The sequence below is a fragment of the Pristis pectinata genome, chromosome 13 (assembly GCF_009764475.1).
Source record: "Pristis pectinata isolate sPriPec2 chromosome 13, sPriPec2.1.pri, whole genome shotgun sequence".
NCBI classification, from domain to species: domain Eukaryota; kingdom Metazoa; phylum Chordata; class Chondrichthyes; order Rhinopristiformes; family Pristidae; genus Pristis; species Pristis pectinata.
The window spans coordinates 45,615,893-45,628,022 of record NC_067417.1 but is presented as its reverse complement, the minus strand read 5'-3'; the positions used below and the strand labels follow the sequence as shown (position 1 = coordinate 45,628,022).

Sequence of the window (12,130 nt, the reverse complement as noted above, 5' to 3'; positions counted from 1 at the left end):
TAACACTCAGAGCCCAAGGACCAGGGTTTCTAATTTAGCTCTCCTCAAATAAGACTGTGAACAATCCTTGCCGAACTGTTAGCCACTTAAAAACTGGGCCAGGGTTCCCAGTATCAAACTGGCTGGAAGAACAAAGGAAAGCATTTAGATATCAAGAAGCATGGACGTACATTGGGATCTTGTGATGCTTGTTACAGATCGCTGAAGATGGCAGAGGAGGTGGATAAGGTGCTGAAGAAGGCAAACAGGAGAGCTGTTCACTGGCCCAAGGCAAAGGATGCAAGAGCTGGAAAGTCTAAAACACTAATCAGATCACAGCCAGGGTACTGTGCTCGGTTCTAGTCACCACACTGTAGGATGTTAGAGAACTGGACTGGCTACAGAGATACACAAGGATGTCACCATGCCTGGAGAGATTTAGGCATGAGCAGAGGTTGATTGGTTTGGTAGCCAAGGAGAGCCGAGCGCAGGTCGTGTAGTGGTTAGCGTAAAGCTATTACAGCGCTAGTGACCCAGGTTCAATTCCGGCCGCTGTCTGTAAGGAATTTGTGCATTCTCCCTATGTGCCTGCGTGGGTTTCCTCCGGGTGCTCCGGTTTCCTCCCACATTCCAAAGATGTACGGGTTAGGAAGTTGTGGGCGTGCTATGTTGGCGCCGGAAGCGTGGCGACACTTGTGGGCTGCCCCCCAGAACACTCTATGCACAAAATGCATTTCACTGTGTGTTTCGATATACGTGACTAATAAAGATATCTTATCTAATTAAGCAGTATCAAATTAAGAGCTGTAGGTACTGGTGAAGCAGTAAATGCCTATTTCCCTTGGTAGAGTGGTCAACAGTTGGGGCTCGTGGATTTACAGTGACTGATAGATTAATATGGAGCTGAGCGCACTTTCCCCAATGGGCAATCATAGGTCCCATTCTTAACGATTGGTGGATGCTGATCCTTGTCCCGAGCATATCACACCCACCACCTTTGGACTCAGCCCAGGCTTACTGCGTGATTTGCATTGGCACAGTGAAAGGAAAGTGTTGCCCTTGTTTAAGAATGATTCACTATAACCCGATGATGTGGGCACCGAGTGTCCTCAGCGTTCTAAAGGTAGTGCCCACAGAGATATCAAATGCATCAGTGATGATCTTCCAAAGTTCCCCAGATTCTGGAACAGTCCCAGCACATTAGACGTCAGTAACTAGTTCATTGCTATTAGTGAAGGGAGAAAAGTTAGCTTGAAATCACATGTTAGGAAAATGTTAAAATCCATTATTAAGGGGTTTAATAAATGATAAAGCAGAGTCAATGTGAAAGGAAATTCTATTTTGACAAATCTGATGGGTTTTTGTTTTGAGGCTGTAACTAACAGTGTAAATAAGAGGGAACCTATTTATATGCTAAATCTGGATTTCCAAAAAGTATTTAGCAAGGGGACATTTAAAAGTCTGTTACATAGAAGCAGGTTAAGTCGGTAGTAAGGAAGGCAAATGCAACGTTACCATTCATTTCCAGAGGACTAGGATGTACAAGCGAGGATGTAATGCTGAGGCTTTATAAGGCACTGGTCAGACCACATTTGGAGTATTGTGAGCAGTTTTGGGCCCCATATCTAAGGAAGGATGTGCTGGCGTTGGAGAGGATCCAGAGGAGGTTTATGAGAATGATCCCAATAATGAAAGGGTTAATGTATAAGGAGTGTTTGATGGCTCTGGGCCTGTACTCACTGCAGTTTAGAAGGATGAGGTGGGGGGATCTCATTGAAACCTACCGAATATTGAAAGTCCTGGACAGAGTGGACTTGAAGAGGATGTTTCCAGTAGTGGGAGAGTCTGGGACCAGAGGGCACAGCCTCAGAATAGAAGGGCATCCCTTTAGAACAGAGATGAGGAGGGATTTTTTTAGCCAGAGGGTGGTGAACCTGTGTAATTCATTGCCACAAATGGCTGTGGAGACCAAGTCACTGGGTATATTTAAAGCAGAGCTGATAGGTTCTTGATTAGTAAGGGTGTCAAAGGTTACGGGGAGAAGGCAGAAGAAAGGGGTTGAGAGGGAAAAATAAATTAGCCATGATTGAATGGCGGAGCAGACTCGAAGGGCCAAATGGCCTAATTCTGCTCCCATGTCTTATGGTCTCATAAAATGGCTGATGGATCTGGGAACAATGCATCGATATGAATGAAAGGTTGTTTAAAGAACAGAGTTAGATAAAAAGGTGCATTGTTGTGTGTCCAGGTTTGCCGATGATGCATCAATTATTGGGAAAGCGAGTTATTGGCAGGACACAGAGTGTCCAGATGGAGATGTAGACAGAGTGAGTGAACGGACAGTAAGGCAGCAGATAGGAAAATGTGAGGGAGCAGGGATAATAGAAAATTAGGATTGGGAGAATCAATGTTGGCGTACAGAGGGCATATGGGGAGTTAGTCTGTGAAGTGCAGAGAGCTAACAGGTGGGCACAGGAAGCAGTTAGGAAGGCAAGTGAATGTTGGTCTTTATTGCAAGGGGCTTGGAGTATAGATGTAAGGAAGTCTTGGTCAGATTATATCAGTCCTTGGTAAGACCTCATTTGGCAGACTATATGAAGCACCTTGAAAAGGATATACTCAGCTTGGAGACATCACACCTTGGATCAACGAGACTGATTCTCATATATATTCCTTTATTGAGAAAGGCCATGCTGCCCATTGAGTCTATGTCAGCTCTTAGAGCAATCCCATCCGTGCCATATCCCTTTCTGATTTCCCAGTGACACTCACACCCCCATTAACTCCACCCTGATTCTCCTGCCTACACTGGGGGTAATTTACTGCCACCAATTAACCCACCGACCCATACGTCTTTGGGATGTGGGAGGAAACCAGATCACCTGGGGGAAACCCACGCAATCAGACAACATTATAAATCCTCAGTAAGATGGAAGTGATGTGAAGTAAAGATATACGTAAATGTGATTCTGGGTGTAGTCTCCACGGTTACTGAAAATAAGAGTCAATAATAGTTATAGGATCGTACAGCACAGAAACAGGCCCTTCGGCCCACCACATCCATGCCAACCTTTTTGTCTATCTACACTAATCCCATTTGTCGGCATTCAAACCATATCCTTCAGACCATAGCCTTGCCTATTTAAGTGTCTGTCTAAGTGCTTCTTAAATGTAATACTGACATCTTTGTCAAAGGACAAAAACAATTCATTCCATTTGGTAAGTGGCCCCAATGATCTGTCTATACCCAAGATAAGCCACTCCAGGAAAATACCTGTTTCCTGTTTCAAGCAGGAAGAGCAAAGGAAGCACCGTCGACATAGCAACGGGGAATCTTTAGGCCAAGAACCAGGCAGGAGAGAGGTGGAGGAAACAATAGCTGGGAATGACTGCTCCATTCCAGTGCGTAGGTCCAGTTGTGAAGGGGAGACTCAATGGTGCTTGTTCTCTCACTGTGAATTTACCTAGCATTAGCCTCATCCAATTCCCACCACCCCACCAATAAAATAATATTGGATTGGTTCCAATCATCTTGACTGCAATTATATCCAGTTAATCAAAGTTGTAAATAAATAATAAGTCAATTTACCCTTGGAACACTGCCAACCTTGATATTGCTTCCATTCTTGGCTGAAGCAAGCCCCAATCTTCCTTCCTATTGCCTGCAACTATCCCACCAGGAATAACAGCCATCGAGAGTGGTCAATAACAAGATATCTTCCTTCTTGCACTTGGATTCATAAAGTAATGCCAAATGGGCTGCTGTTCCCTTAGTCATGGCTTCTGTATTTGGGCTCTTAACCTGGACAACCATCTGATTTACAACTGGTAACCATCCTTCCAAGTCCCTCAGTGGCCTTCAATATCCTTGGTACACTTTCAGCGTAGTTGTGCTTTGCTTTCAAGGTGAAACTATTTACTATTCAAGCTATTCACCCTCCTCACCCTGATCCCATTTCTTACACCTGTCTTATGCTATCCGTCCTTCTATGCCAAGGTGGCTGGAGTAGGACTTTGAACTCAGCGTTGATTGCTGTACTGGGGCACTTGGAATGGTATTGTTGGTCTGGTCACTGATTGTGGGAGAGTTGTTGGGCCCAGTTTTCTGTCTCTTCACTGGAGTTGCAAAGAGACAGGCCACTGGAGTTTTGCTCATTAATTAATCCTTTCAAACTCCAGCAGCTAAAAGCACTGTCCATCCAAGAACAGGTACTGGTTTCTGATCTGTGTCATTTCTCATGGTTCAGCCTCGGACAGAATGCTTTGGGTTCAAAGCACCACTGCAGAGATTTAAGTAAGCAATCAAAATCGGTACTCCCCTGTATACAGAGGGAGCCCTGCAGTGTTTGCACAGTCTCCTGGATGAGGCATTAAACCTGTTGCGTGGCACGATTTCAATGAGTCATTGGGGAACTCTGCCCATGTGTTGGTCAACATGGATTCCACTAGAATCTTACAGCACAGAAACAGACCCTTTGGCCCACCACGTCCATGCGGACCTTTGAGCCCATCTACACTCATCTCATTTTCAAGCATTAGGACCCTATCCTTCTATGTCTTGTCTACTTAAGTGCCTGTCTAAATGCCTCCTAAACGTAATGATTGAATCTAATTCCACCACCTCCTTTGGCAGCTGATTCCAGATATCAACCACTCTCTGTGTAAAAAAAAAACTCTCCCACTTTGCAATTCCTTCCTCTCACTTTAAAACTCTGCCCTCTTGCTTTTTGATACCCCTAACATGGGAAAAAGATTCCAACCATCTACCTCATCTCATAATCTTATATACACCTATCAGGTCACCCTCTCAGCCTCCTTCGCTCCAGGGAAAACAAGCCCAGCCTCTCCAATCTCTCCCCACAATGGAAGTTCTAATTGGCTTCTTCCTTATATAAGTTTGTATAATTTATGGTTGATTTATGTTTTTCTTGTGGATGTTGTGTCTCTGATGCTATGTGCCTGTGATGCTGCTGCAAGTAAATTTTTCAGTGCACCTGTGCACACATGTACTTGTGCATGTGACAATAAACTTGACTTGGACTTTGACTTTGAAGTCCTCCAATCCACATGAACTGGGATGGTGAAGCCAATTGGTGAGAAACACGATGACGCTGGAGAAACTCAGCAGGCCAGGCAGCATCCGTGGAGGAAAGCAGGCAGTCAACGTTTCAGGTCCTGCTTTTCTGCACGGATGCTGCCTGGTTTGCTGAATTCCTCCAGCATCATTGTGTTTTTCATCTAGCTATTCCAGCATCTGCAATCCTTTGTTTCTCTAAGCCAATTGGTGTACCTGGTCCCCAACCCTGGACCAACCAGACGCTTAGAAAACAGAGCTTGTGAGAGAGCTGACCGCATCGCATAACCTTAAACAGGAGGGAATTAATTAGACAGTGGGGAACGTGAAGCGGGCAAACAGAATATCCTCCTGCCTTCCTTACCTGAGAACACTTGATGCAGATTGTGCACTGCGGTGGCCAACTGGACATGATCAGAAACCAGGCCACTCAGCTGGCCCAGGCTTTCGAAGCCGTTCACCTTGTTCTGGCACTCCTCTCGGACCTCCACCATCGTGCGGCACACGGCTCGGATGTCGTCCAGGGAGGTTCTCAGCTGCCCGAGACCTGTCCCGACCCCTTCCAGGTAGGACTGAACGGCGGACTGCAGAACAAAAGGGCGACGGGTCCCTCAGACAGGCAGTGAACGCGCGCTCTTGCGCTGCTTCGCGGCCGGGAGAGCGGCGCTCTCATCTTCCTAGCCGGGGTTCACAATCCTTCCCAATCCGTACCCAGCCGGCTGGGATACTCAGTATAAGCAAGGAAAAATAATATTTAAATGTGAAAACAGCAGAAGACAGTTGTGTGGCACTCTGAAACCTTCACTCAGCAGGCTCCTCCCTGCTATCAGAGCCTTACAGCTGCATGAGGAGCCTCTTCATCCCATGCTAACTCTTTGCAGTTAAAAGTAACTATAGAAATTTAGGCCATTCAACATGTTGTGTGCATGTTGGCCACAAATTTGGATTAATCTCACTTCCGAGTACTGATTGAATACAAGGAGGGGTTGTGCCTCCACCATCTTTTCAAGAGTTAGGTACACCAACTACATGTTGAGTGAACAATATTGCTCAACTCTATCTAGTCCTAAGTATCTTACATCTGTACCCTTCAGATGGTGCCCTTTCAATGCCTTCTGTTTGCCCGTATAAGTGTCTCAGCATTTTATGCAGCCGAAGCATATCTCCTCTCCATCTCTTATGTTCCAAACAGGATAAGACCTGCAGAGACAGCCTTGCCTAATGATTACAATCTTCCAACCCTGTTAACAAGATTGGAGGAATTATAGGGCAGCAGAGCGGAGCAGCTAGTAGGCAGCTCCAGCAACCTGGGTTTGATCCTGACCACGGGCGCTGTCTGTGTGGAGTTTGCACGCTCTCCATGGGACTGCGTGGGTTTCCACCGGGTGCTCTGGTTTCCTCCCACATCCCAAAGATGTGCGGGATGGTAGGTTAATTGGCCGCTGTAAATCGCCCCGGGTGCAGGGGGTGAGTAAACTGGGATTTGTGTAGGTTTAGTGTAGATGGTGTTTGATGGTCAGCGTGGACTCGGTTCACCAAAGGGCCAGTTTCCATGCTGTAGAAATCTACAATATCCTTGCAAATCCCCTCTGCACCTTCTCTGGTGTTATCACACTTTCTCTGGAGTGACACGACCAGCATTGTACACAGTGCCCCAGTTCCAGCCAACAAGGCCCATTCTTTCCCCATAGCCCTGCAGTTCTTATGATTGCGAGTGTTAATCTAACTCACTTTCCAGGGTTGTCATCCAACCTTCTGTAATATATGCTGTGTAAAAACAAACAATTCTCTTGCCCCTCCCCTGCCATGGTACACTTTCCAGTCGTCTCATCTATGTGTTAACGTAAGTGCTAACCTCCTGCCAGTGGAAATAGTTTCCCCCTCTCTATCTCATCAGAACTCTTAATTTGGAATATTATAATATTTGGAATATTTCTTCAAAGCTTGAGGAGGTTTGGCATGTCATCAAATACTCTGAATACTACAGATGCACTGTTGGAGGTATCCTGAATTCCAGCACATGGAAATGCAAGAGGCCGCAGAGAGTAGTGGACACAGCCCGGTCCACCACTGACAGCATCTACAGGAGGCGCTGCCTCAAGAAGACAGCATCTGTCATCAAAGATCCCCATCATCCGGGTCACGCCATCTTCTCACAGCTACCATCGGGCAGGAGGCACAGAAGCCTGAAGTCCCATACCCCCAGGTTCAGGAACAGGTACTTTCCTACAACCATCAGGTTCTTGAACTGACCCGCACAACCCTAACCCTACCTCAGCAATGAAACACCTCTTGAATTACCATGGACGTCTCTGATTTTGTTGTTTTTTGCACTAGTGTCTTGTTTTGCAGTTTTTTTTCCTTCACTACCTTGTATAAATTATATTCTGTGTGTTGTCTGAACCTACGTGCCTGTGATGCTGCTGCAAGCAAGTTTTTCATTGTACCTATACCTCAATGTACTTGTGCATGTGACAAGAAACTCAACTTGACAATATCTTCCTTTAATCCTCTTTGCTCAAAGAATAACTCTGGCTTCTCTGCTCTCTCTATGTACAGTGGCATGCAAATATTTGGGCATCCCTGGTCAAAATTTCTGTTACTGTGAATAGCTAAGCGAGTAAAAGATGACCCGATTTCCAAAAGGCATAAAGTTAAAGATGACACATTTCATTAATATTTTAAGCAAGATTACTTTTTTATTTCCATCTTTTACAGTTTCAAAATAACAAAAAATGAAAAGGGCCCGAAGCAAAAGTTTGGGCACCCTGCATGGTCAGTACTTAGTAACACACCCTTTGACAAGTATCACAGCTTGTAAATGCTTACTGCAGCCAGCTAAGAGTCTTTCAATTCTTGTTTGGGGGATTTTCGCCCATTCTTCCTTGCAGAAGGCTTCTAATTCCTTTTTCGCCAAACATACCTTTGTTCAATGCAGCCAAAAAGTTCTATTTTAACTTCATCAGTCCACAGGACTTGTTTCCAAAATGCATCAGGCTTGTTTAGATGTTCCTTTGCAAACTTCTGATGCTGAATTTTGTGATGAGGACGCAGGAAAGTTTGGAGATAAAAGGGTGCAGAATTTCATGAAAAGAACACCTCTCCAGCTAGTAAGCATGGAGGTGGATCAATCATGCTTTGGGCTTGTGTTGCAGCCAGTGGCACGGGGAACATTTCACTGGTAGAGGGAAGAATGAATTCGATTAAATACCAGCAAATTCTGGAAGCAAACATCACACATTCTGTAAGAAAGCTGAAGATGAAAAGAGGATGGCTTCTACAACAGGATAACGATCCTAAGCACACCTCAAAATCCACAATGGACTACCTCAAGAGGCACAAGCTGAAGGTTTTGCCATGGCCCTCACAGTCCCCCGACCTAAACATCATTGAAAATCTGCAGATAGACCTCAAAAGAGCAGTGCATGCAAGACAGCCCAAAAATCTCACAGAACTAGAAGCTTTTTGCAAGGAAGAATGGGCAAAAATCACCCAAATAAGAACTGAAAGACTCTTAGCTGGCTACAGAAAGCGTTTACAAGCTGTGATACTTGCCAAAGGGGGTGTTACTAAGTACTGACCATGCAGGGTGCCCAAACTTTTGCTTCGGGCCCTTTTCCTTTTTTGCTATTTTGAAACTGTAAAAGATGGAAATAAAAAAGTAATCTTGCTTAATATATTAAAGAAATGTGTCATCTTTAACTTTATGCCTTTTGGAAATCAGGTCATCTTTTACTCGCTTAGCTATTCACAGTAACAGAAATTTTGACCAGGGGATGCCCAAACGTTTGCACGCCACTGTATCATCTCCTGACACCCCAACTCTGCTACATTTCTACTGAATCTCCCTTGCGCTCTCCTAAGCTTTTCCGAAAGTTACGGGGTCCTGTGAGCTCTGTTTATGGAGATGTGAGTGATCACAATGGAAATAGTTCAATGCAGGAAGGCAGAGTGAGTTTGTTTCTGCTTTAGAACCACTGTTTCACAATGCTACTTTTTAACCAAGTGCTTGGGTTTTCCCCAAAGTATTGGTAGGAATAACTGAAACATTTTTTGCCGTGGTTTTTACTGGATGAGATTTGACCGCTCATGTTCCTCACCCCCTCAAGCTTCTAGCTGCATGATTGGTGGCAAGCCAGGCCAAAGGTCAGAGCGACACAAACTGAGCATTCCTCGAGCTGACCCCCGTATTGTGAACCTCCACGGGACAGTGGGATGGAAATTCAACAGCCCATTAAGATAGATCCTCTGGAGTTAACAGCGGTCAGGTTGGGAGGTCTGAGCCTCTTTGTTCCAGTGCACTCAGTGCCTGCTTTTCATATGTTGCTGCATTTAGGAAGCATAGATCACAATATCTGATCCATTAGCACACGGTGAGCATGAATAAATTCGGGAATCTGGTGCACCCGCTGAAAGTAACTGGTGCTAATTAAGTCACAAGACTAAAGATATCTTACTACAATTATATCGGGTGCTGTTAAGACTGCAGCTGGAATATCGTGTACAATTTTGCTTTCCTTGCCTATGAAAAAGATCTGCCTGCTATAATGGGATTGGAATGCAGATTCACCAGGTTGGTTCCTGGGATGGCAGGTCTGTCATACGACGAGACTAAGCCTCTGTTCTCTCAAGTATTGCTGGCGACTGGCACATTCCAGGCTGCAGGAGTATGTGCTAAGGGATGCACTCATGCTTGGTGCAGACAGTGCAAAGGCTTTGTGGGCAAGGACTGCAGACTAGGGTCCTTCTGCCACTAGGCATCGAGGGACTAGGCTCAGTGTCAAAGCTTCTCAAGACATTAGAATTTTTGTACTGCCCAAAGGCGGCCACTTAAGGGAGAATGGTATTCTGTACACAGAATGTTCTCACACTACAAATGTACAGGACCATAAGATATAGGAGCAGAATTAGGCCATTCGACCCATTGAGACTGCTCCGCCATTCCATCGTGGCCGATTTTTTTTCAACCCCACTTATCCCCGTAATCCTTACCAATCAAGAACCCATCAATCTCTGCCTTAAATACATCCAAATGACTTGGCATCCACAGCCCTCTGTGGCAACGAATTCCACAGATTCACCGGCCGCTGGCTGAAGAAATTCCTCCTCAACTCCTTTTTTTGAAGGGACGTCCCTTTATTCTGAGGCCGTGCCCTCGGATCCTGGACTCTCCCACTGATGGAGACATCCTCTCTGCGTCCACTCTATCCAGGCCTTTCAGTATCCAGTAGGTTTCAATGAGATTCCCCCCTCATCCTTCTGAACTCCATGGAGTACAGGCCCAGAGACATCAAACGCTCCTCATATGTTAATCCTTTCATCATTCTTGTGAACTTCCTCTGGACCCTCTCCAGGGCCAGCACTTCCTTCCTTAGAAAGGACAACATGATGAATGTAAAGAAAGCCATGCACTGCTTTTTCAAATAAAAGAAAGGGTTTCAAAGTGAGAGAGGTGACCTCACTGAAACACACAAAATTCTTAGAGGACCTGAAAGGGGATGTTGCCCCTGGCTCAGCAGTCCAAAACTAGTGGTCACAAAATAAGGGGTAGACCACTTGATTGAAATGAGAGATTTCTTCAGCCAGAGGGTGGAAAGTGTTTGGAATTCTGTAACCCATGGGCTGTGGAGACTCTGTCACTGATTTCTTCAAAACAGAGATGGATTGATGTCTTGATATTAGAGGAATCAATGGGATATGGAGGCAGGCCAGGAAAATGCCACCGTGGTATAAGCTCAGCCCTGAATGGTGGAGGGGGTTCAATGGACCGAACAGTCGGCTCCTGCCATTTCTTCTGCTGTTTCTTACGTCAGGTCTGCACCCCCTCCAGTGGGTGCGACGGCTGCGGATCGCGGTGCACCTCGGGCAGCGCCGACACGAGGCACCAACCTGGCCACATTGGAGGAAGGGGCTGGAAGAGCCAGTGGCTGGTGGTGCACATCAGGGGGCTTTGGAGAGGCAGCTGGAGTGGCCAGTCCCCTACAGGGAGGTCCCAGTGCAGACACGGTTAGTGGAGTCTAGTACAAATCCCAAACCCCCCCAACACCCTTCCGCCCCCCACCCCTTCCCCCCCCCCCCCCCCCCCCAGCCCTGCCACATAACACTGCTCTTACATTTTGCATACCTTCACAGCAACTTAGCATTGTAAGGTACACCATTAAAACAATCTGCCCTGTGTCTTGTCAGTACAGGTTGCTTACGACCAGATTTGGCAACAACAGAGGCAAGGATAGACCTGCTGAAGCCTAGGCTGGGACGACAGGGTGCTGGCAACCATGGGCAGGGGGAAGTGAGGAATCCTTAAAGAACATCGTGTTTTATGGGATGTTAGCTTTCATAAGTCGTGGGATCGAGTTTAAGAGCCACGAGGTAATGATGCAGTTCTACAAAACTCTGGTTAGACCACACTTAGAGTACTGTGTCCAGTTCTGGTCGCCTCATTATAGGAAGGATGTGGAAGCGTTGGAAAGGGTGCAGAGGAGATTTACCAGGATGCTGCCGGGTTTGGAGAGTATGGATTATGAGGAGAGACTAAGGGAGCTAGGGCTTTACTCTTTGGAGAGAAGGAGGATGAGAGGAGACATGATAGAGGTGTACAAAATATTAAGAGGAATAGATAGAGTAGACAGCCAGTGCCTCTTTCCCAGGGCACCATTGCTCATTACAAGAGGGCATGGCTTTAAGGTAATGGGTGGGAAGTTCAAGGCAGATATCAGAGGGAGGTTTTTTACCCAGAGAGTGGTTGGGGCATGGAATGCGCTGCCTGGGGTGGTGGTGGAGGCAGGTACATTGGTCAAGTTCAAGAGATTGCTAGATAAGCATATAGAGGAATTTAAAATAGAGGGATATGTGGGAGGAAGGGGTTAGATAGTCTTAGGTGTGGTTTAAAGGTCGGCACAACATGGTGGGCGAAGGGCCTGTGTTGTGCCGTATTGTTCTATGGTTCTATGATTCTAACGACAGCAAGCTCATAGTTAATGATCCTTGCATCCCCTCCCTCCAGCTCTCCCACCTTATGCCATCCAGATTATTTGGAAGAGCATCGGCCCACCAGTTCTGCCTCCCTGCTCCTCCCCA

The 12,130-nt window shown here is 46.1% G+C and overlaps 1 protein-coding gene across 3 annotated transcripts in view; it reads right to left on the bottom strand.

The window, feature by feature from the left end:
• The window catches only part of exoc3l1 (exocyst complex component 3-like 1), a 70,009-nt gene that overhangs the window by 32,857 nt on the left and 25,022 nt on the right, over nt 1-12,130 (bottom strand). For all 3 annotated transcript variants that reach the window (XM_052028313.1, XM_052028315.1, XM_052028314.1), the window contains one exon: nt 5,418-5,637. In XM_052028313.1, the coding sequence (XP_051884273.1) occupies nt 5,418-5,637 (220 nt within the window). The remainder of the gene's footprint in view (nt 1-5,417; nt 5,638-12,130) is intronic.